We start from the raw sequence: 26,353 nt of genomic DNA, 5'->3' as shown, positions 1-26,353 counted from the left end.
TTTTCGTGAGTTAACAATAAGGATTATTTTACATCTCCAGCGTTGTAATTATTCGAAAGACAAACTCACAATAGTGACCCTATATACGGGATATAGAGAGTTCGGCATCTCTCCCGAAATTACGCTATATAAAATTAATTTTCCAAGCTAATTAATATAGAGATTTTGTTCCTTCAGCAAAGTTGTAGTAAATATTACTATAAAAGAAATTGCTGAGTCATATTTCTAGCTTTGATAGCATTCGAATTATGGAACATTTTATATGGAAGACACCTTGAAATTAGTTTTTTCATGATAACTTTGTTAGCCTTTCTCCTATGTGCTTGCAATCGTTCACAGAGTTGTTTATGGTATCGAAGCACATATTTTTACGGTAGTTTCCAATCCATTAAGTTTAAAAAGATATTCCAAATTTTGTGATATTTTAGGGTTACTTTCACCTTAAATAACCCATTAAGGAGCAAAAAGTCGAACAGTAATTGGCCCCAGAAACTTCATACCAAACATAAACTTTTTGGCTGCTTCTGGTTTACTCACAAGAATGATTGAGTTTGTATGTTAAAATATAAAATATTGGCAATCGAATTATAATTCAGCAAAAAATGACATCATCGTGTTTGCATCCCAACAACCTCTGATATATTGCTTAAGATGTAAGGATCGACATTGCCGCAGACTACAAATTAATCCGATTTTACAGTAAAAAAATATTCTAATGTAAAGTTTTGTGTTGCCTCTCTTTCTCACACATGTTTAAATACGATGTTTTCAAAAAATCTTTTGACCTTCGACGATAAATAGCTTTTTCCAGTGACCTCCAATCAGCCACATGGGCTTGAGTTTTGAGATATGCAGAGTCACCGTGCGAGTTTTTTTTTAAATTTATTGATAAATATTAATTGAATTAACGGGTTATCTAAGGTAGAAGTAACCCTAAAAATATCACAAAATGTTCAATATATTTTAGTTTCAATAGATAGGAAGTTACTTTTTTCCGCAAAAATACGTGTTTCGATACCACAACTTTATGGAAAATTATAAAAACGTAGGAGAATTGCTAAAATCTTATCATAACTGAACTAATTTAAAGGTGTCTTGTATATAAAATGTTCCATAACTTTTAAAATTAAGTGTATGGCGTCTTTTTTGTAGCTATAATTTTGCTGAGGACACATAAAACTCCTCTATTTCAATAGATGCGCAATCGTAAAGGCGAAAACTACTTCTAAAATTGACGGTATACCCGAGCAAATACTCATGGGTTCAAACACCACACAGCCCCTTAAAAATACCATGAATATGGTCCGTGCCCACTTTCACAACCATTAAAACCCCTTAAAATGGTCTCAATAACCCATAAATATACCAACGTATGGTTTTTCTATGGGATATACCGGACCATGACGATGGTGTTTTCGTGGCCTGAACCCATTTCAAACACCCATGCCCAACCCCATGAGTATGGGGGTATTATGGACTTTACGTTTGCTCGGGTAGAGGCTATTAATTTTTATCACACAGAACGACGTTTTAAGACACTGTGCATTGCACAATTACTGACCCTACCCTCCCTATTGTCTGATATTCAGTATACTCCCTCTACCTCCAAAATGCTACGTCATTTATTTATGGCCCCTTACCAGCGCTTGAATATAGCTAACGAGCATGATGGTACAGTCCAAGTATGTAACCTATAAACATTATAACCTTAGCTTATAGCTTCTTCAGGTCTGTATATAGGTCAGACTTTGGAAGCCGTTGAGCTCTACAAGATTTAATGCTGATATAATGCTAGAAAATGAGAAATTCTCGGCTATTGCAGCGCAGAGGTGATAGTCCGTTTTCTCCATTACTAATGCTATTATCTAGCACCAATGTAGAAATGGCCAAATTATTGAAAGTCTGTTCTCGTTACTACTTATACTTTTAGACAACTTCTAATGGCTGCAATTTCCTGCAATGAGTTCGCAAGGCATTGCTAATGTTTCCTTTCCAGTACGGTGAACAAAAAGCAAGAATTTTCAAATGATGTAAATAATAATCTTATTAACCCTCTTAAGACCATTAAATCAAATTTTGAATCCACTATTATAATAACAATAATAAATTGTACTTGCGTTTCACCATCAAAACAGATACTAGTATTTCATCCACAATGCACATTGGCTGGAGGCCAGACAAAACCTCAAATCTAAATATTTTATTTCTTTCCTATGCTTATCATGTATTGAATGATATATCTCCAAAATTTTCATTTCCGAAACCACATTTTCTATGTTCCATTCAAATGCGGTCGCTCTTTTGATTTTGATCCGATTTTAGCACAATTATGCTTTAGAGTTTTGAATGGAGATGACAGAACTTGGTTTCCGAACGTAATATATTCGGTAGGTTAGCTTCAAACTATGACTTTCTTGTTTAAATATATATTTAAAGGTGGTCTGGTATAAAATACTTTTTCAATCAAATGTATCCAGGCGAAACAGTTCGGAACGGTCAAATGTTATACATTCTATGGGAAACTATCTATTTTTTAAAGCTCAAGTTCTCGTACTGCACCTTACTGTAGGCGTTTAAAACGATTTATTTCGTGAAATGGAGCCATATGGTATTCAGTGCAAGATATTTTGAAAATTTGAAGTGAACAAACGCGTTATACAATAGATTTTGAATAGTGTTCTCCAATTTTTATGATATTATTAATATAAGCGATCAGTAAACAAAATCCATCACAATCATAAGAAAGGTTCGATAGCACTGTATGGAGAAATGAATCTACTTTTTCTGACCTTGGACATTAAAAATTGACTTAATATCCCAATATTACTTAAATTGTGACTTTCAGTCAAATTAGGCAACATTTTAGATTTTGTCCGACTTTAGTCCGAAGATCCGCCACTGTACATTAGGGCATTGCAAAAACACTTTTTTACTTTTTTTTTAAATTCTTATGGTCCCCTTTTTCATATTGTGACAAATGTCAAAGTAAGCTCTGATGCCATATTTCACATCATTTAGACAATTTTAGATCCTCGCTCACTTCGCTTGAAGTTGACATTGGTACTATGGGAAAATTTGGAGGACAATTCGTACCCTTTTTAAAGAAAATAACCGTACTATTTGAATGGAGATATTTCTGTTTCTCGAAAAATACCGAAAATTAGGGTAATGGGTACTTTTGCCCTAAAAAACCCCTATTTTTAATTTTTTTTCTGCTCTGAACTGCAATTCATACATATTTTGCAGCTTTTCTGATGTAAAAAAATCTCAAAAATCAAACGCAATCTTTGCGATTTTTGTCCGAATACGGGAAGTTAGGATTATAATGCCTTTTGTTCTTCATCTTAAATTTGATCGTTTTCTCATGCATATATCTATATGATTCTACAATCAATTTTTATAAAATTGACCCAAAAAAATAAGATTATCAGTTGTTCTGTGTTCAGATTTGTCACCGAAGAAATTCAGAAATATCAGATTTTTTGACATTTATTCTAGAAACTTCATTTTTTTTTATTAAATGCCCTAATACCCAAACTTCTCGTATTTTTTTGAAATTGACCTGTCCCCATGTGATTTCGAAGCGTATTTAGACTAAAAGTAGCAAATTAAATATGAATTTATTGTTAAATGAAATTGAGATGTGCAATTTAATGATAAAAATGTGCAATCGAAACTAAGTGTCAAAAAATATAATGTTTCTAAATTTTACCGGTAAGGAATCTATTTTGATTTTGTTCCTGAAAATTTTACATGTTCAACAAAGTACATTTTATATAAATTGATTGAAAATAACTAGATGATCCCGAAATGGCAAAATTTGATATGAATGTCAAAATACAATTTCTCGTATTCGGAAAAAGGTCGCAATGGTTCCGGTCGATTCCTGAGATTTTTTCACATTCGAAGAAATGCAAAATAACTGAAACTAAAATAAGAATGTTTTCTTAAAAAAAAGGTAAAAACTGTAATTTTCCGGATGCTACTTCAAAAGTTATAGCATTTACTATATTTTTTCCTCATATTTTCCTATAGTGTCAATATCAAACACCTCAAGTGAAGTGAACGGGAGTCTAATATGAAATTTGGCATAACTTTTACATTTGTCACAATATGAAAGGGGGTACTTTGAGATGCAAAATTATTGTTTTGCTTTTTGCTACTGTACAACGTACTGACTAATCACTGAAGAAGGCTATACATTTAACGGTAGACATCTGTATTAATTGTGACATTCCACAAAGTGGCCCAAAAAGTTTTGTTTTAGAAATCCTCAAATGATATGGCAAACAAACAAACAAATGATATGAGATGAATATTTTATTCCTAACGGAATTTCGTTTGCACACGATACCAATCGTCATTTACAAAAATTACTACTAGTGAGTCTAGAACCGAGGCCCTCTATATAGTCAGTCATTCACGCAAGTTAGCTCCTTTTACTGTCTAGTCTGTATTGTATTTTTATGAATGCAATTAAGTATTACTCTAAAAAGGAGCACTATATTTGTATTATATTGACTTTGTATTTGCTCTATAGTAGCATTAAATGCATATCTAAAGCACATATGCTGCGATTCAATCAGTTTATGTCGCTACGTGCTACTAGCAGAGACCTTTACTTGGTGAACAACGTACAAACAGATTTTAAAACATTCAACCGAAGCTCGCTCGTGATTGGTTACTGCTAATTTTATGCATAAAGCAAGAAAAACTGAAAAAAAATCCGTGAAGTCGTAACTTTATTCAAAAGTTCTAGAAAACAAGACTTCTAAATCAAATTTTGAGTTTACCGTAATGATAGAAAACATTAAAAATGGTTTTAGACTACAAGCTCAGGTTCATGTAGATGGGAACTCATTTCTGAAGAGAATAAAGCATTTATATTTTCCAACTGGTCAATAACTTTTTGTGAATGAGTGGCCTATTTCACAATCATGTTGGATCGTGCGCTTGCATACCTGCTTGGCGCTCCTGCGCAATCGGCTTGTGAAAAAAATTTCCGGTCAATAGTCCTAACTGTTAGTTTGAAACCTCATCTACATTTTGGTGCCATAAAAGGTCCGTTTACACCACTCAATTGCAGCGCTAGGCGACGATTTGCAAAGCTCCACGTTTTTCCATCCTTTTTCAATGTAGGGGTAATTCGGAGCTCCCCACGAGGCAATTCAGACCGTCATTTTTCATTAGTTTTTTTACAATGGAATGAAATATTTATAAGAGACACTCTTTAAGAAAAAAATAAATTGCTTTACAAAAACTTAACCTGGTAAGTCACAGCTGTCGATTGGCGGCCCATATATTTTCTTTGCTGTGGCGTGTGCAATGGTGTGCGCAACCGTAAACCACTGAACGGTGGTTGACGGATTAGGGGGTCCGAATAGCCCCGTACGCTTTTTTCGCACAAAAGTAGTGAGCGTCTCGAAAATATCTGTGTTTTCACCCAAACAAAAATAATTCCATAAAATAAGAGCCTCAAGCTTTCCAAAACACTTATATTTTATTTTTTTCACTGTTAATTGTTGATTTAATCACGGTTTTTTCATTATAATGATTTTTGATTTGAGAATGGCAAAAAACGAAACACGTTGTATCTCCTTTCTACAATGAACAAAGAAACAATTTAGCTCTTTATGTTTGAGAATAGCGGTTCCACGAATATGTACGATAGTCAGAAAGTCTTGCTTTTTCTGAGAAATCTAGGTGGTCCGAATTACCCCCACTGCCCTAATAGCCCTGGGTCCATATTTTTATTTCTCAGTGTACCTACTCTGTTCACGGGCAGTGTATTACTCTAACTCTGTGCTATATGTATAACTTATTCTGAAGAAATTGATTGATAGTTAATAAAACTATACACATATATTTAAGTAATAGACAAAGGTTCAAATCGTTTTAAAAAAGAACAGAGATTTTTTTCTTTTTTATGGAACATACTGTAATTCAGTAATAATAACATCAATGCAGAATGCGAAAAAATAATTACTGTATTGTAAAAACCATTAATTTTCTTATGTACTTTTCAATTGCGATTGGAGAATGTTATGCTCCGTGATACTTTGTCGATAACTTATCACAATTTACCAATCGGCGGAAAATTGACGTGATGCATGCCTTGTTATCTAAAAGAACAACATATTTGAAAATTGTTCGTGAGAATTTAATATTCGATAATATCACGGATCAAAACTGTTCATGAAAACGTTCGCTAGGCACCAGTTTACTCAAGGAAAATTGAAATCGTGATGATTAAGTAATCAATGGGTTATAATAAGAAATGTAATGATTCGAATGATCAAGAAAATAAGTGCCCACAGTCAAACACTGGATTCTAGGTGATCTATCCACAAATGGTAATGCCAACATGCTCCTCCAGAGGAAAACCAAAGACAACACAGAACAACTTATAATCTTATACTTTTCGACAAAACAGTTTGTGGCCTATCGGTAGCTGCGGTACCAATCGCCGTGACCAACTACTACCTCATGGCAATCGTGAGCATCGTGTTCGGATTTACCTTTGCCAGTACCTACTCCTTCACGCCCATCATCATCGTTCGGTTGGTGAGTCTGGACGACTTCACCATTGCGTACGGGCTGTGCCTGCTGATCCAGGGAATAGGCAGCCTGGTTGGACCTCCGTTGGCTGGGATGATGTACGACCTCACCGAGCGTTGGGATCCTTCATTTTACACGGGAGGTTTCTTCCTCGTGCTCTCAGGGGTGTGCGCCTGGGCTGTCGGATACCTGCCGTCAGACGTAGCAGAGGATAAGGAAAGCGAGGCGCTGAGCTCAACCGTGACGGAGTAGATCTGAAAAATCTCTTTTTTCTTGCGTATGGTATCAGTACTTATGACATTTTTTTCTGGTAAAAGTATTAATTTGAATAGTCTTTCTAGTGTTATTTCCCCTGTGAGAAACAAGAGCGCAAACAATGTAGAAATCACTCGTTTTTTAACCATCATGAGCTAAGTGCATAGAAACATTGTTTTTCCCGAGTGCGTAAACTTGTTGAGTTCTTCGCGAAAGCCAAGTGCCTTTTGAATTTTAGTACACGTTAGCGAGCCTAGTAAGTAGACTGAGTAAAGTTTTCTAGTTGATCTTTCTAGCCAGTTCTTTTGCAAATAATTTGGGGTGAATAATTGAGGGCGAATAAAATTGAATTCATCTGTCACACTCTGAAAAGCAGTAATAAAATAGAAACTGATATAAAGGCTGATAAATCACTATCGGATGTTATCGAAATAGAACATTTCTTCCAACGGTTTCGTTCGAGTGGCGACATCTGTCGATCAATCGCAATAACTACTTTAAACCATGTTCAGGTGTGTGATTAGTATTCCTAAGGTGTCTACCAAATGTCGAAAAATGTAGCGAGTTTATTTGAAATATTTTGAAATTAGTCATTACAGGTTTAATTTTTTGTACTACAGGTAAAAAGATGATATTAGACAATACAAGAATTGTTCAAGGATTAATTAGGTTCAAATTTAGGCGTGAAAATCGATAGAAAATAGAAGCTCCTTTAGAAGTATACACTACCTTTAAGAACATCGAATTAGGCACTGATCATTAAATTATATTAAACGTTACACGATAGTTATCGCTAGGATGGACATATTCTCCATACTTATGTATTGAAGTACTTATTCTCCGCCATCAACTATCCATTCATTTGTTCATGATATAAACCTTTTCGAAAAACTATGTACCAATAATAAAATTATTATTAATTTCCGAAAGTCCCAAAAATCTTTATATGAAGCATAATCATAATTCTTCATTACATTCATCGATAAATCTTCACAGTTTTTTTACTGAATAGTAGGGGACGGTGAGGAGTTGTGAACATAGTTTTGTTTTTGGAGCATAATTACCATAAACATCGGTCAATTTGCAATATTTGAACTGATATTGATAAAGGACTCCTTGATACATCCATGTCTTGTTTGAGATATAGCAGATTGCGTGAAATGCGTGGAATTGGCGTTTTTTAATTTGGTGGAGAGTTGTGAACCGTCATAAAAAACAAGAGAAATGGAACATTGTTGTGATTTATTTTTATTTGGCCTATAGATGATAAATGTTAAAGTAATTGTAAACTGAAAATGAGTTTGAAAAGTGATCTGATTTACAATGGATAGATTACAATTGATTAACGCCAAACCACCTGAATTCGCGGTTGCGGCACAGGGCGATTAAATTGTGGTAGAATTCTGTTCTTCGGTAAAAATAGCTAATGAGAAAGTGACCTCATGACAGTAGAAACATTTAACATAATAAAATAAAATTCTGCTTCACAGAAAACCAAATCAATAGGCTTTTAACCTTAATTACGGGTTATACTTTTTACGAAAACGCAACGCGAGACAGGACACAACATTTATTGTTCTTACAAATGAAAAAGAAAGGATTTAAAAATTTTCCTTTTTGTCGAATGTTGTCCTGTATATGGGAAACATCGAGCCCGATACCATAATGTAGGTACTTATATAGGAGCTTAAAAATCGCAAGTTGAGTACACAAAATATAGGGATCCTAATAACCTTTTTGAACGATAGTACAAGGTTAAGGAAATAGATAAAAAAACAACACAAAAACAGGTTTCTTTTTTAACAAAACTGACAAACCCATCTTCGAAAGGATTGGGAAACCCATTTAAAGGGTAAACCTGAAATATCATGTAATAGAACTAATCTGCCCAGAAAACTGCTTCATCATAATTTCAACCAAAATATTAGTCGATATTAAAAATGTCTTACCTCACTATCTGGGGCTAGACATGAGAAAAAGAAAAATATTTATCCATGAGGTAGCTATTTATGGCACAGTCGTCAGTATGAAGCACCTAAGAGTTCTGTGTCCGTTTTGTACCATTCAACAGTATTTTTTTTACCAAAATCGTGCGATCTATTAATTTCGCCTAAATCGTTACATTTGGATCAACGTCTTCGGAGGAATTTGTCGACACTATAATCCTTTTCATATGGTGTTGTTTTTTTAATGATCTATATTTAACAACATTCTTACAAGCGCTTATATTAAAATTATGTCTTCGGCAAAGTTGTAGAGCAAGCCTTTGCCAACAATTTTGCTGAAGACACAAAGTCTTTATCTGGTTCGTGGATGATGCCAGCCAATTCATTAATATAACTTTTGAAATAACATTTACACAAGATCGAGTTATTCAGAAAAATGCTTTGAATTATCAAAATGAAAAACTTTCTATATTACAACAATGACTTTTCTCGTGTATTTTCAAAATAATTTGGCATATTTTGCAAGATAATGAGTTTCAAATGGTGATTGGTTGTTATCAGAAAAACGGCTGATATTACGTCAATAGTGCATTCGGACTACTCATCAAAAATAGTAAGGTTTATCATTTGCTGCTGTGATTTTCGTGATTAATGCTCCTATAAGTGATATTTTTCAATAACATTGTTTTTGGTAAAAGAAATGATCTAACATCTTTGTAAAAGTTGGTGTAGATTGCTGTTACGAATATGTTTGCAGAATACAAGAAGTTTCTTTTGTAGATGTTTAAGAAGTTATAGCTCGTTATATTTGGAAGACCCACAAAATATTTTTTTAAAATATCTTTTCTATTATCATTCTTACGTGTATCATATATTCTACAAAGTTATTTCAAGCGTCAAAATACCTTATTTTTCTTAACGCATAATTTTTCTTATTTCGAGTTTTTTTCGAGGATATTTGACATTTTTTGAAAAACAATATTTTTTTCAAATGATTAATTACTCTACTGGAGACAACGAGAAGCAAATAAACTCTGATGAATTTTATAATGCTGATGTAGCATTTCTAATTCCAAATTTGAGCTAGCTGTCTGTTTTTGCCCGTTCATAAGTTATTGCTTTTAAAACTTTTAGTAATTTTACCAAAAACAACCCATTTACCAAAAACACTGTGCAGTCGTTGCTTGGTTATCGAAAGAGCAATATGTGGACTGAAACATACAGGCAGTGCAGGAAGAGATTTTCGGCAGTGTTGACATAAATCATTATATATTTAAACCGAATGTATATTTTCCTGGTGGCAATACCTACCCGTTTCCTAGTTACGTACAAAGTTTGTCCGGCACTTTTCACTCTGCTGCGCTTTGTTAAACTTTGCATATACGAACGAGTGTGCGCTAATTCGACGGATCGGAGAGTTGCATGGAATGTACACACGATGACTTGCGATGATCATACTTGGTTGATTTGGAATTGGATTCGATCAATTTTCAATGTGTATGCACTATGATTGTGGTTTGTACACAACCCTCTATTTTTTTATATTTGGCACAACAGATTTTTGTTGGTAATACTAATCTATCAGCCTCAGCCTAGACACGAATATTTCAGTGGAGACACAAACTCAAAGCTTGAAGCGCTTGTCTCACTTTGTAAGGTTTTTTTTCAACCTGGACACAATCGAATAAATTGTTACACAACCGTTTCAGCTAGTTCACAAACAACTGAAATTCAACTGACTATTGATTTAAACTTCTTCGTTAAAAATAATATAATATATTTCAACATGTTGAATAATTTAGATTGACGTTTTTTTCACTGACCTAAAGTTGCAAACATATAATCCTTCGGTGGTCAGTAATGTACACACAAATTGAACTTTGAGTTATGTTTTTCATAACGCTATCTTTTTTTTTAAATATAATCTCAAAATAGCTGAAAGGGCCAAAGTTATTTACTATTACGATAAATGTGACGTTACGTTTATTTATTAAACTGACAATAAATTAACATGATATAAACTAGCGGAAAATATATGATGCCACCCAAGTAACAATTGAATTTTTATAGCACGCTACAAGCGCATTCTAAGTTTTATGAGTGGCTATAAAACTACCATGAAACCTCACTTGTTACAGCTTGATATAATTTGTATAAAACAAAACATAAGACACTACAATGAATCTTATTATAATTTTTGTCTGGATCTAATAAATTTATATAAGGAATTAATAGAATGTAGTATACAATGCAAGTTTGTTTTCAGATGCGTTGTTTAAAAAATTGAACATATTTTAATGAAAACGATTCGCGGTATACCTGGTTTATAATAGGTTTCTACGATAGTGGTAATAACACTAGTTTGCAAATTTCCAAAATTAGTGGCATCCTCAACGGTTTTTATCACCTCCGTAGTAAAATGACTCGCTGAAATTGAAAATTTCGTTGTTAAATATATCGTTTGCAAGCTTACCAATTTTCTTAAGATGATATTTACTCGGGCAGTGTCTGGTTAGTAGTCCTGTCATGATGCATAGCTCTTTTTTGTTTAGTCTAAGCCAGTGATTCTCAACCTTGTTTGCTCCGCGGATCCCTTCGAAATCACCTTGGGTCATCGCGGACCCCTTCGAAATTATCCTGGGCAGTCGCGGACCCCTTCGAAATTACCCTGGGCGGTTGCAGATCCCCACGGCTCAACATCGATTTATATTCTATCAATATATTATTTTCAGTCTGATACGATCAGCCCGGGGACAACTTGACAGCTCCCATATGTTGAACTCATAAGCAAATTTTGTGGTGATTTGGTGATGTCATGGCGGCTCAAATGGAACAAAATTTTAAAAAGGCGCATCCTATCTATTATTTTCTATATCTGTAAAAAATGAACAATTTAAGCATATCACCAAATTTATTTCGCTGTTCAAATTAGAAACTGTCCATTCCTTAACAGAAACATAGATTCCATTTTGGATCTAAAAAATCCAACAAAAATAAATCGATTTTCAGAAATACAAGAAGATGGCTTTCAAAATCGAGCCACTTCCACTTATATTGAAATTTCCGAAAATCTTCGGGATCGAACCAACATGAAATCCTCCGGTAGAAGCCGTTCCATTAGTTTCTCGTCGGGCTGAAGCTGAGTAAAATGCGAAATGAATTCTGAAGGGATTCGTACCAAAACCATCGCAAAATCTTCCAGACAGAATTATTTGAAAAGTCGAACAAAACTCTGGCAAGAGTCGAACATAATTGTACATTCCTGTAGAAAATCCTACATATATTTATATTCTCAAACAAAATTCCAGAATTCATCCTGACGTTCTTAATTAATTTGAAATAAGATGTCATAGGTTCACGAATTGTTAGACTTGGTGATTTGCTTTTATTGGCCAAAATGCTTTTTCATTCATATTTCTCGGGCAAAAAGCACCAATGATTTACCGATTCCACACTTCACACAATAATAAAACAAAAAAAAACCTTTCAGACAGTTTCCAGTTAGGGATAAATTTATTCTCTAATAATTGTTTTCTTTACTTATTCTTTATCCACATTTTGGAATACGCTTTTTCTAAATGATGTTCTTGCTGCATTGACGGCGTTCATAACACACGTAACGAAACACGTTTTTCTCTTGAAACTATTTCGTTTCGTTGTTCGTGGTACTCATACGGAGAAGGCATACTAGCGCCACCATCGAATCAGTGGTACATATATGAAACAAGCACTATCTGTCAAGTTGTCCCCGGGCTGGATACGATAAATAAACTTGAAGTTTCAATATCCGTCCGGAAAAGATTTTACTCTTCGCGGACCCCTAGGGGCACGCGGACCCCGGGTTGAGAATCGCTGCGATTACGAGGTCGAGATTTGGCAAAGAAATGTTATACCGCTACCACGTTATAATCGATAGATAGCGTCAGTAATAGGTATTAAGACACAACGAACGCACCTACCCACGGTACCCCGAGAGACGAAGATAGGAATCTTATGTCGATTGTTTTGCTTAGCAAAGAAACACGCAGACTGCTCGCTTGATAACCCATACTAGGCGGCGACACGACGGAGTGCGATGGAGGTAATGACTTTACCGGCGTGTGAAACGTTGTGGGGAAATTCGATAAAATAACTTGCGGTCATGCGCCCTACAGTATAATGCAGTTTTATAACAAAGAAGATGATGCCTTGCTTACGTTCCAATTTTTTTCAAAAACTTTTTCACATTGATTTAGTTGGAACCCTAAACCTCTGCCATCATTAGGATTTGTTCTGCTCTCAAGTCCACTTCGTTAGGAAAATTCGATGTTCAAAACTGTTAATGTGCACATGCAAATCAGAATCGATGAATGTTCGATCTGCCTGTCGGTTGGCCAATCAGAGTTGACACCATGTGCGCTCTGTTTATTTCCACGGTGATAGGCGACGTCAAATGTAATAGGAGTAATGCGCGGATTGGATTTAGACCTACTTAGATATTTTTATCATGGTCAATATATTTCGGCGGAATGTAGCACTTGAATCCCGTAATCTGTTTAAGCCGACGAAATATTTTTGAGGGACACATTCCAAAGTTATCTCTATATTCATTATCACCATGAAAATGTATTTTTTTTTCAAATTTCTTAAAACTTTGGGTATAAACTGTGAAATTTCTTCCAATTTTTTTACAAAATTTCTTCCTAATGATTTAGTTGAAACCCAAAACCCTTGCCATCACTTGGATTTGTTCTGCTCCCAAGCCCAGTTCATTAGAAAAATTCGATGGTCAACAGTTTTTCAGCTCCAAAGAAAGACTTTTTTTACAATTAGAATGTCCCCCAAAAAATAAAAAAAAATTACGTTTTTCTACCACTTTGTTTCCTTTTTTTTCTTTTTCAAATCTTACCTTTTTACTTTGGCATTAGATCTCGACGGTTCATACATTTTGAAACCATATGCCATTACAATAAAATTTTTGATCTCCGAGATTTTTTCAAAAATTTCGAAGTCCTTGGTACTATTTTTTTTTTTCATATTCGTTTTTAGCGGTTTTCGTTTATTTTGAAATTGGATATTGATGTTTCAGACATTTTTTAGACATATTTCGACTTTTTTTCGGTTTTCAACATTTCATGTACCTACTTTGAATTTTTTTTATGAATATAATGAAAAGGGGATGCACCCTTTAATGATGTCCGATGGAGCTAAAAAAATGCATAGATTTTCATGTAAGACTTTATGCGAAAATTTAAGATGACCATATTCATTGATATGTTCTCCATAGAACCACCCTAGTTCTACATGTAAACTTTGGTTTTAAACAATTTTTCTCAAAAATTTCTTCACCAGGCCTTTCCTGGGACCCCAAACTCTCGCTGTTTTTTTTTGGTTCTGCTCCCATTTTTTTAATTTTGTTTCGTAGTGTTATCGTAGTAAAAGGTCCCTTAATACGAGATGTAGAGAGTGCAGCATCTTTCCGAAATTACCCTTTGCAAAGTACCTCAAACTTCTCGTTTTTGAGAAGAAAAGTTTTGAAAATGAGTCACAAAACATAGTGACAAGCGTCTACGCCCCCCTTGAACCTTAACGTTTTTATTTCGGTTCTCTTTCAAATAAAAAAATCTCTTGTGAAAAATTTCTAACCCTATGTGCGGGGTCAGGACGTACAAGGCAATTGATTTACCAACTACGCTACGCCCACCCCTGCCTTCACTTTTTCATTAGAAATAAAAAACTTATAAACCCTAGCCCTGAGGTTGGTTGGTCGATTTTTCACCTAACATTTGATTGTTAATAACTTTTTTCCTTATTTTTTATGAATGAAAAAGCCTTCATGACAGTGCAAACTGTTTATGAAAAAATTAACCAGAATGAATAGAGAAATCCCGAAAGCATAACACCGCCAACCAGCCCCGGTCTCCCCTACATAATATCACTCAAGTTATAGTAGTGTGAATAAGTTTTGAAAAATACTGATTTCTCAAAGCATTCTTTAGTCTTGAACACTGATTTAGGAAAATGTTGTGATGCATTCAAAAAAGATGTTGCAGTGGTAGCAATTGTAGGGTAACTGTGCCCTAATTCATCTTAGCTACTGTATTCATCCCACCATTTGAATACAGTTGTTAGAGTAGTGTCTGCTATCTCGAACGTATTAAATCAAATGATTGGAAGAATAAAGGTGCGTTGTACTCGACTTTTTGTTTCACTCAAACGCGAGCATTTTACATTTTCCAAGCCAGATTTTTTATATGTTACTGCTTCTTAGGAACGAAGCAAGGAACGGAATTCAATCACTGTAAGCCGAAGTTCAAAAAAACTAATGTGACGTCCTGTCTAACGAGATGAATAAGTGTACCCTACGTAGTTCTCGTGGGAGCAGGACCTCTTTATATTGTCGTTGTGACGTTATGACACATCATTTAGCACCTTACGAGAAAATTTCAATTTTCAAAGTTGGAAATTCTGAGGATATTTTGATATTATTAAATGCTGCAAACTTTTCGAAGAATATAATCGATGCGTCGCGGCAGCGTTTGACATAAGGTACAATAGCGACGATGTATAATCGTTATGAACAAGGGATGAATGATGATTATCAGGAGAATATTACCAATAATTCAATTTGGGCATTATGGACATAACCTATGGTAACTATCCGTTCTTCTGTAAGTATTAGCCTTTTGAAACTACACTCATATTTACCACATATATTTACCAATATGTAATAATGTAAAGTATCCGTCCATACAGCAGTTCTAGAAGCATCATTTATCATGTTACATTTTATAATGTTCAGTTAATGTCCTTAACTTTTAAGTTGTTTGTTTGTTTTCGAGTGTTTTTTGTTGTTTTAGCTCGTAGCTAGAGATATTTCATTCCATTTCCACGATGTGCTAATTTAATTCCACCTTACTTGCAGACCTGGTACGAAGCGTTCATCGATGCCATGAAGACCATGTTCGACTTTTCCTTGTTTTTCGAATCCAAATTTTGCATGATGTCCATATCGACTTTGTTGTTGTTTACATGGTAACAAACGATCGCTTTTGACAGTTACAAAGTACAAAACAATTCTAAAACGAACATCTCTCCACAGGTATATCATTCCGTATTTCTACATCCCCGATTTCATGCTGACCCATGGCTTCAGCGAACAGGATGGAGCGAACATGATTTCCGTCATCGGTGTCACCCAGACCATCGGAATGGTCGGCTTGGGCTGGCTCGGTGATCAACCTTGGGTTAACGTAACTAAAACCTATGCGGTCTGCTTAGCGTGTGAGTATTAAATGCCGTTTTTGCTTGACCCCGAAACTGAGTGAGTCGTTGGGATTAGAACCTGACTCATTATCACCTAAAGTAAAACATTTAAGCTACTCTTCATGTAACTAAAGACTAATTTGTTTGTTTCCTTACAGTGTGTGGCTTGTCAATTTTCGTAGTGCCTTTTGCAGTATCTAATTATTACATGATGGCTGCAGTTAGTTTACTATTCGGGGGTACATTTGCCAGTACGTTTTCCTTCACACCCATCATTATGGTACGGTTGGTAAGTTTGGATGACTTCACCATCGCCTACGGACTGTGTCTGCTGGTACAGGGCATCGGAAGCCTGTTGGGGCCTCCGTTAGCTGGAATGATGTACGACCTTACCGAACGATGGGACTCCGCATTCTACGCGGGAGGATTTTTCGTACTGCTATCGGCAGTATGTGCGTGGTCCGTCGGAACGCTGGAACCTGTAAACGATGAGGAAGAGGAGGACAAAAATAGCGAAGCATTCAGCTCTACCGTTACGCAGTAGATCATTGTGTGGTTATCCGAACAGCCATTTTGCTTCTTAGGCTGTGAACCATTTGGCGAAATTTTTAACTTTTGGTTAAAATCTACCACTTCGAAAGTTATTTGCAAAATAACTCTACTCTGGAGTAAGGTTAAATTTGACAACTAGATAGTTAAAATTTTTGCCCACAATGCAGAAAGAAAGAAGGAAATATTTTCTGTACTTAATTGAGGTTGTCCATATTTTGCAATAGAAAATGAGGGGAGAAACATGTCTCGGGGCTACGACTGTCATACTTAATGTAATAAGCAAAAAACTAATATTAAAATAGTGAAAAATGTTCTCACCTGTACCAATTCATGGTTTTTGCAACTGTCCATAACTCTTGAAATGGGTCGCATCTCTCGGTTATATTTAACCATTCTAGAGAAAATATCTTTCGTACTATAAAATTTCAACTAAAAAATCGCCAAATGGTTCACAGCCTTAAAGACAAACGAACAATGGTACTAAAAACGAAAATAGCAGTTTTTTTCCACACCGTGTGTTGGATCTTCATGAGAATCAATCAGCAGTACTGCAACAATATTCTACATAAGTTGACTGATTCTAATGAAGATCTAGCACACGGTGTGAAAAAACTGTTTTTTTTTAGTTTTTGTTTTTCGTACCAATGCTAGTTTGTCTTTAAAAAGGCGAAGAGAAGTCATGTTTGATTGTTGTTCTTCGTACTCAATAGGTTTGCTCCAACACTTACTAGGTACGTTAATAAGCTCCGGACTTGACGTATGTATATGGTTCATAAATATTAACGTCAAATTTTTGACATCTTCCATCCTTCAGAAACCCACATGCGCTGTTCAATAAATATCTGTTGAGTAGTTTGTGTTTTACAGCTGTGTTTGTGTTTCTTAAAACCATGGACTTTTTGTGCCAACATTTAGCATTATTATTTAAGAGATAAATCGGCAAAAACTAAGAAAAGGTTTTTTGAGTATTACGGTAGCTTTACTCCATTGATATAAATGGTCAAAAAATGAATGTAAGGAATTGAATTTAATAGTACGAGCACAAATAAAAAAACGATGGGCCACAAACAATTGATAAACTTGCCCTTCTCGTAATAAGCTAAAGCTAAAGCTGACATCACAAACGTCTCATCAGAACGTGTATTCAAAATTTTACATCACCATACGAGAATTATGCACGTACTGGTGCTCAAAATCAAGAATTATGCTCCGACCAAATTAGACTACGTAATTCCTTTACACACCCTTTAATTTCCAGATATGGCTTGCTAATATTATATGTTTATATTAATCTGAAAAAATGGCTTGTTGACTTACTCCCATGATAAAGTCATGACCACAAGAGAGATGTAATTTCGAGGGTTCGAAGACAGACACTATAAAAAGAATCGAATTTGCTGAAGACCGCGGTAATCGTTTCACGCATAAAATGTTTGTTAATTAAAACGACAACAGAAACTTTTGTGTTACATGCGAGACTCTTCAGAATACTACAGAATACCCGGATAAACTGGAAATACTTCCAGTTTATCCGGGTATTGGAACAAACCTAACAGTACCTTGGCAAAACACCTCAGACATCCTTACAACGGTAATGAACAGGCCTCACAGTTTGTTATGACAAATAATACTTTGTATTGTCCGAATAACTGTAAATCCTCGTAAATAGTCGGTTAGAAGGGAAAGCTTATAAATAAGGATGACTAAGTTTAATTTATTTCGAATAAATTGAAATAATGAATAGTAGTTGTATTTATTAGTACAAAAAAATACATAGCATATAGCCGTTTGCCGATAGAAGTAATATAAAAAGAAGTATTGTCTGTATCTTGAGTTTGTGAAGAAATTAGCAGTTTTTCTTATTTAATTTTACATTAGGCGTTACTTAAAATTTGACGACTATAGAACATCTCTGCACTTGTGACTCGTCGATCCATCCATATTCATAAATACTGAAACGAGCCCAACATAGTTCAATTAAATTTTTATCAATCTTAATATCTTTGAAAAATTCATTCTAAAAAAATCCGAAATGTCCGTGTAATTGGTCATTGATGTAGTGCTGGAATACATTTAAAAAAAGTTTAATACAAGACACAGAGTTGTATACAATACATTGCCGACGGGAAAATATTTGTTTCCTCGCCAACTGCATCTTCGGGATCATTCGTGTCTCTCTCGTTGTCGAACACGTTCGTGTCACCATCGTAATTTCTGCCTGGATGTTCGCGATCAGAGGTCCTATTTTCAGTCACGTTACCTAGTGACTTGAAAATTTCCTTTTAGTAACTAAGTGACGTGACAGTGGGAATAGCATGTTCTTCTAGCTTCTTACCATAACGGATCACGAGTGTGAAGCCTCCGTCCTAAGTCGTCGCTGTAACATATACTTATGGCGTGTGATCTCAAGTCAAAGACTAATGCGAAAAGTACTAAAGACGGCCGAACCGTCACTTGCTGTAGTACCCTCATACGAAGCAGTTCAGTTTATCTCACGTGAAATAAGAAAGGAGAGAAATCCGTAATTTTCCCTCGTTCCCTCTTTTAAGGAATTTTTCCCGGAGTTATCCGCTTTAACCATCCTGCTGAATTTGAGTAAGTACGGTAATTTAAAGTATCTTCCTCGCTGATGGTACTAGCTGTTGAGTTTGAGGTACTTGGCGCAGCTTTTGCCAGTATTCATTAAGCCACAAATTTGGCAACCATTTATGGTCCAAATAATGATATAGGAGACTGTGTGTTGATTTTTTTTTTACGTAGGTGGGATTTCCTTAGCGGTTTCTGAGCAGTGCGATACATAAAGAGTAACATGCAAAACTCGGACACAGTGGACGTTTATTCCTTCGCAAATCGTGGGATTTAAATGATGGTCATGTCCCAATAGCCATTTCGGGGTTCACTATTGTACAATAAGTGCTAGTGATGAAATTTGTAGTACTCTGATCGACCATAGTTAGAGTATCACAAATAAATCTTGCGTTGAGATTTTAACGATTCATACAAAGGAAAAACTGCAAATTATTCTATTAGATAATATAAAATTCTATTTCTGTTGTTCTTTGAATCATTTTCAGCGTTGAATGTAGTTTGATATGGATCTTTCTGAGTGAGAATGATTTATCTTTAAGACCCTAATGGCGAAACGTGCTCCCAAATCGACCATATTTTGATAGACGGTCGCCATTAATCCGATGTCATTGATATCAGTGTAGCACAGAGAACAGACGTCTATCTTCAGCATTCGACTTGTGTATCCCCAACGGTTTCGAAGGTAGTTGGGATATCTAAACCAGGTGCGCTACTGTCGTCATATATTTTAGTGGCTGAGTTTGGCTGAATTGACAGCGGATATATCTCCACCCAGTCAAACCATTCTTGAACCGGTTCGTACTTCTGGGTGGATTCAGTATGAATTCCAGCGCAAATGGATCAACCGATTGAGTAGGAATCGATTATTTTCTTTGAGCTAGATCCCATACTGAATCCATTCAGGATTTCGAACCGGTTGCAAAATGGATTTGACGGATAGTTGGGATACGTTGGTGTGGCGACCCACTGAGACGTCCAAAAAATTGTTTCAAAATCGTTCAACACGGGTCCAACGATGGACGTTCGTTGAACGGTTATTTGGACGTTGTCCAAATTGGTCCAACGAACGTCCTTCATTGGACGATTTTGAAACCAACCGTTCTTAGAGGGGACGCTAGTGTTTAATCGTAAATTAATTCAAATGTTTACAAACGTGTTATTAGCATATGATATGATCAAGTGGGCTAAGAAATGGATTGCTAATAAATCATTATTTAGTGAGACACTCTCGCTCGTATCTGACGCCTTCTGAGCTTTAAACGACGTTCGAAGGGTTATTCTATAGCTGAAAAACGGCAAGTCTGTTGTGAAGAGCGGAATCCTGGTTGAGCGTCTAAAGGTCGGCATCTCGGAGGAAGTATTATAGTATAGGTGTTCACAATCGTCAAGTTTGAGTGTGTTGGTTTCTTATTGAGGGGTGATGGGGGGTGGGGGGTTAGGTTTCCAGCGCGAAAAAAAACACTTGTTTGCCGAACTTTGCGTGAAGCGAATTAATCAAAACTTTTGTATATTATAATTTATCATTTCAATAACATTCTGTAATTTTTCTATACAAAAATATCGACAACTGACTCGGTGACAAAGATTTTTGTAGAACGTCTCTGGAAACAAACATGATTTGCGGTGTTACCTGCCATTTGAAAACTATTTAACAGATTTCTTTCAAACTTTTCATATACATTCTAGGTAAAAAATACCTAACCTCTACGTTGAGTTTTTGAGATAAATTTTCAATTAAGGGCGGAAATTTTCGTGAAAAATTTAATTTTTTCTTTAAAAAAATTAATTTTTTCTTTAAATTGAAAAATGTATACCAAAAACTCAACGTAGGGGTTAGGTATTTTTTACATAGAATGTGTATGCAAAATTTGAAAGATATCTGTTAAGTGGTTTTTGAATGGCAGGTAACACCGCAAATCATGTTTTTTTACAGAGACGTTCTACACAAAGCTTCGTCATCGAGTCGCTTGTCGATATTTTTGAAAAGAAATTTTACAGAATGTTATTGAAATAATACACTATAATGTACGAAAGTTTTAATAAATTCGCTTTACGCATAGTTCTAAAAAAATTCGCCAAAAAATCTCGAGTACTTTTTCAAATGGACGTAAGTAACAATGAGAGATTCTCTTTGAGGTCTTTCTCTTCTGTTCATTACTCGGCCATTTCAACATTTACTACTCTACTCTTTGCATAATATTGTAGTAAAAACCGTCGGCTTTCGATATGTACTGGAAAATTAGTACAAAGTGTTGTAATGACGTCGTAATAAACGAAAGAGAAAGTAAACAAAGAGAGACTCTCAATGTTACTTACGTCCATTTGAAAAAGTACTCGAGAAATGGTTTTTTTCGCGCTGAAACCCTTACCTCCCCCTTAATGAAATTAATCATGACGTCCAAGACCCCGGAACATAACATTAAGAAAATCAACCAATCGAAACAAAGCTTGTACGTGGTACACATAAGTATAGCGTTTGGAACCGCAAAAGTTAAATATTTGGATCACTGATCAATCAGAAGGAACCAAGGTATCACGTGCTTTTGTTTTCTCTTTCGCATTTTTTGTTCACTCGAAAAAAGTCACAACCGCACGCAAACATAGAAAAAAAATGTTGACACCTGCGAACACCTCGGACTGAATCCATCCGATGTACTTTGACAGTTGTTATTCACCATAAAAGATAAGCCAATAATTATTGTGACACTTTCAAACTTGCTTAGCTTTTTTCATATTTGACCGAACTTAACTTATTTTGTCTAGTTTCTCTATAGAGTGTATTGTATACATTCGCTTAGTTGTGCAGTTGTCAGTGGGATTCCGGTCGAGATGGAAGAAAATAAGCAAACCATTCGCAAAGCCTGTTCCGGGGAACAGATGATAATGGAGTACAAGTCAAGAGCTGGACTAAAACTGGTAAAAGTAGGCAAGAAAACCGGTCACTCTAGCCGCTGATTGCTCATTTCACGTATACCAGCAGAGTCCCCCTTCATTGATGATGAGACCTACATCAAAGCGGATTTCAAACAGTAGCTGGTTCAGGTATTTTTCACGGCAAAACACAAATGTTGTGGATGACCGTTTCAAACTATCGAAGTTCGGTTCGTAGCTGATTCGGCAGGCCATATGCACTTGTGGCAAGCGAAGTGAACTATTCGTGACCAAAGCCAGCATAAACGGTGAGATTTACAGGACGCGGCTAATTTTGTGGATTTCGTGCCCACAAATGCTTTTGTCCATGATGAAGCGCGATCTTCGGAAGACCAAAGAAGAAGCAATGGACGAAAAGGAAATGAGAAAGTGGAAAAAACTGAGAAAAACGTGCCGGAAACGACTCTACAAGAATTTCATCCTAAAATTTAACCGAAATATGCTACTACTTCAAAACGTTGGTTTCATTTCGATAACTGTAACCGATTTACCAATCAATCTAAAGTGTGGCAATAATCATCGACTCAACCTTCAGTGATTAAAGGTACGATTAGTGATGGGCATTTTGAAAAATGAAAAAACGCTTTTTCTACATCTATCTCTAATTCGAAAAAATCGATGGTGTCAAACATCGAGCCGGGAAAATCGATTTTTCGAGGTAAAAAGATCAATTGTGAAAAAATCACGTTTTTAATGGGAATTTTGAAAGAAAAATCAATTTGATTGAATCAATAAAATCAATGTTTTCAAACATCGAACCGAAAAGATCGGATGCAAAAAATCGATTTTTCAAGCGCCCATTCCTATATGTACGATACGATGATTTCTTGTGCTAAAGGAAGGAACAGAACTACCATCACGATGTTTACATTATTGAAGTCGATCGTAGAGCAGTGAAAGAGGAGTTTGAGTCTTTTAAAACGGAGGCTATAAGAACCAGGCTGACTATAAACTATGACAATTCCAAAATGGAAATGGTGTCTACGGCATGAAATTAATCGACGAAATAATATATTTTGGGCGCTAGTGACATGTGATACTGATGTTAGTTACAGCGTAAAAATGAGTGTTGCGGCTTTAAGTATATAATATCGTAGCGTGCAGACGCGCACAAGGCTTGCTCTATACAAATCGCTAGTACTCCCTGTTGCTCTGCACCGCCATAAGGTGTGGATGTGAAAAGAGACTATCTAGTGCTCGGTGTTTTTGATAGAAAAATTTTGTGTGGTGGCGTGCAAGGAGCCAGGAGACGTGAGGATTAAGATCGAGTAATTAATCGTTCTCAAATTTAGTACGGTTGTTTGAGAGCCTAAATGGAACCAAACAAGACAGCGGGTGAGACATTCTCAATACCAAAAAATAAACAATTTTACGATTATTCCTTATGAATGTTCACTCGATGCCATGAAACTCCGCTAATTTAGAAATCGCGAGCTCAGATGCATGTCGTTATCAGATGTATTGAGAACCTGGTGTTAGTACACTGCCCTTAATATCAATCCATGACTCCGTCGTGCGTCTTGTCCGTAAATTTACTGTTTCGCTGACGAAACGCTGCGTTATTTTCTTAAGTCCAGACACTGCACTGGGTTACTTTTTTTGAATACCTTACGTTCATGACATGGACGGTAACTCCTCAAGACAATCTAAAAGCTAGGAAACCGTAACGAATACATGATGTTAAACTTGGGATTCGACATAAAGTTGATGTCCGAAATAATCCAATAACCAAAACTTCCTCCAACAATCAAACCACTTTACTCAAATATGTTACATTTTTATTGACCTGAAAGGGTGAGGACTGCACATAATCCCTAGTTCACAGACACCAAACAACATTAGAATACTTGTATGTAATTCTTGTCTATCTAAAATTAACACCGCTGATAACTTTAAATAGTAGGTATATAGAATAGTAAAAATTTACATCATCTAAATGCAAAACTCGCTAAAGGATCAATTCAAGAACTGTATGGCTACGAGATGCACCCTATTGGCCTATATATTCCTACTATCAATCGATTACATTAAACACCTAGATAAAATAGTTCAGTTTCGGAAGGCACGCCATCCAACTCTCTTCAGCTACCGGTCGAATTGTTCCATTCCGTAGAGTTATTGTCGTTCACCAAACCGAATCACAATTGTTGGCAGTGGAAGAAAGACGGGACCCTCTACGGGGGGAAATCTATAGTTAGTCTTTCGAATGCTAGGAACGCGATGGAACGTTTAGAATCTAAAGTAAATTTGTTCGTTTTTTGGGAAAATCCTATCTCACAACAGCTTCCGCATATCGTCAGGACCATAGTCGCGTAACTCCTGCCGTAGGGTTTTACAATCGTCAATGATGAAACTGCAAAGGAAAAAGATTTACTTAAGATTTAGAAACAAACTCGTGTGCAACCGTACCTGTAGAAAAGAACAGTCAGTGGTACCGTGACCAGATGCCAGATGGAATGAGCGTCGAACGCCCAGAAAATCGGTGGGAAATCATTCACTTCCAACAACAACGAGGATGTGGCCAGCACAATAAACAAAAAACACTTCCACACGTAGCGACGTTTTCGTCGCTGCAAAATACACCATAAAATCCATCCAACTGCACCGCTCATTCCTACGAAATAGTGAAGATCAGTTGGAGTGAAATGGTTTTCTGATTGTTTTAACTAACCTGTCACGATATTTGCCTTCATATTATAAGCATAGTCGAACCGCCCGATGCTCAAATAAGCGAAGTGATTCACAAAGAATAAAACACATAGGACACTAACACTTCCTCTTAAATATTTTGACTTCCGGTGGATCATTCTCATTACCATGCAGTGAAACGATGCCAACACCATGGAGTACGCAAATGTGTAATCGAACAGCTCAGTTATAGGAAAATCTCGCGCGTGGAACACTGTTGACCAAATCCACGCATTCAGGCAAATGTACGAGAACACGTGCCACAAGAGATACATGGGACTATCGGGACGAACCTCTCTACGAAATTTCTTCAGCATCAAATAGTGCGTCCCGAAGTTGGTCATCGAAAAGAATACTGATGCTGGCTCCTGCAGACCAAGCACGCGAATAAACGGCCACTTGCCGTAGAACTGCGGAGTGGTCCAATTCCGATTCAAAAACGCGCTGGTTGTTGGCCACATACATTCGTATCCACACTCGTCGTAACATGTCCATAGTAGCAACTTGTTAATCGAGTTCTGCGTGCCTTGTAGACTGCGTTTAAAGGTCAAGCCAGCTGCAAAATTCAAAGCAATTTAATGGTACGTGGAAAAGGTTCATCTAATTAGCGGAAACGTGAGAAAATGTGACCTACACTTGGTGCAATTCCTTAGTACGCAGTTCCTCAGACAGTTTTGAAAAAATTGGCTTTGATCACCGGCGGAAGCAAATATTTGGCGGATGAAAATCAGTAGAACTGCTAGCAACGCTAACAACCGTGTATTCATCATTTTTACAGATACTGATTTATGGTTGTAGGGGGAAAAGATTTACCGGTTTGGCTTGGCCAAACACTGCAGATTTAATACATCAAGTAAAAATCAATATTTGCTTCATCTTCCCTAACTAAGCAAAAATGGTGAAAAGATAGATTTTACGGCATTTTGATCTTTTTGCTGATTGCCTAAACTAAGACGATTCCGACGGGAAATTTTGGTATTTAGAATAAACCGTAAGAATTGCTAAACGTAATGCAACCGTACCGAATGCTGATAAACACCACCCAAAGGAAAACCAAAACAAACTATCGCCCGCTTCAGCCCACTGACGGTGACATGTCCATCATGATGTTGATAAGCGATGGCAATGTTTTCGATGTTTTCCTTCGGCGGTGTTGCCATCAACAGGGCAGTGAATTCAAAAATAAACATTTTGATTCAAACAATTTCTTAGAACTGACCAAAGGGCCTAAGACAAATAAGTTCTTTAACTGCACTGTAAATTATTGTGAATCTTTTCTAAACTACACATCGTGACATATAAGCCATGCGCCACCAAGTCGTGCGCCAAACTACGCGTATGTTCACTTTGCATTAGTGCAAGCGAAAAAACGATTTGACGTTTATTTTTGTTTCGTTCGCACTCATGTGTGTCAAAAAACAGCAACAAATAAACGAAACGCTAGTTTATCTCGGGATAGACATACTATAATGACTAATGAGCAAGTGATTTTTCATTTACGTTGAAGAAATTATTCATGTTCACTTTGCATTAGTACAAGCGAATAAACGATTTGACGTTTATTTTTGTTTCGTTCGCAGTCATGTGTG

At 36.1% G+C, this 26,353-nt stretch overlaps 2 protein-coding genes across 8 annotated transcripts in view; one reads left to right on the top strand and one right to left on the bottom strand.

Moving 5' to 3' along the window:
* LOC131693365 (monocarboxylate transporter 14-like) overlaps nt 1-16,795 on the top strand; it is a 93,870-nt gene extending 77,075 nt beyond the window's left edge. For 6 of the 7 annotated variants that reach the window (XM_058981116.1, XM_058981117.1, XM_058981118.1 and 3 more), the window contains 3 exons: nt 15,664-15,773; nt 15,841-16,022; nt 16,163-16,795. In XM_058981116.1, the coding sequence (XP_058837099.1) occupies nt 15,664-15,773; nt 15,841-16,022; nt 16,163-16,548 (678 nt within the window). In that variant the 3' untranslated portion in view covers nt 16,549-16,795. Of the gene's footprint in view, nt 1-6,433; nt 7,708-15,663; nt 15,774-15,840; nt 16,023-16,162 lie in introns of those variants that run through there. The other variant, XM_058981121.1, reaches the window with a different exon arrangement.
* A 7,037-nt stretch (nt 16,796-23,832) lies between these two features.
* On the bottom strand, nt 23,833-25,840 carry LOC131692257 (post-GPI attachment to proteins factor 3-like). Its single transcript, XM_058979213.1, has 4 exons — nt 25,399-25,840; nt 24,748-25,320; nt 24,486-24,690; nt 23,833-24,429 (listed from the first exon to the last, which is right to left on the bottom strand). The coding sequence occupies exons 1-4, from the start codon at nt 25,532-25,534 to the stop codon at nt 24,351-24,353; spliced, it is 993 nt and encodes a 330-aa protein (XP_058835196.1). The 5' UTR covers nt 25,535-25,840; the 3' UTR covers nt 23,833-24,350.
* Nucleotides 25,841-26,353: the final 513 nt, after the last annotated feature.

This window comes from Topomyia yanbarensis, chromosome 3, assembly GCF_030247195.1.
Source record: "Topomyia yanbarensis strain Yona2022 chromosome 3, ASM3024719v1, whole genome shotgun sequence".
Classification (NCBI taxonomy): Eukaryota; Metazoa; Arthropoda; class Insecta; order Diptera; family Culicidae; genus Topomyia; species Topomyia yanbarensis.
Note: the sequence above shows the minus strand (reverse complement) of the source record. Positions and strands in the feature narration are given on the sequence as shown.

What these genes read in the sequence shown, in the direction of transcription:
- LOC131692257 (XM_058979213.1), bottom strand. Translation starts at nt 25,534, where the DNA reads ATGATGAATACACGGTTGTTAGCGTTGCTAGCAGTTCTACTGATTTTC. An exon ending in ACTAAGGAATTGCACCAAGT is followed by an intron (nt 25,321 to 25,398) that starts GTAGGTCACATT and finishes TGAATTTTGCAG; the next exon opens with CTGGCTTGACCTTTAAACGC. An exon ending in GAAGGCAAATATCGTGACAG is followed by an intron (nt 24,691 to 24,747) that starts GTTAGTTAAAAC and finishes ACTATTTCGTAG; the next exon opens with GAATGAGCGGTGCAGTTGGA.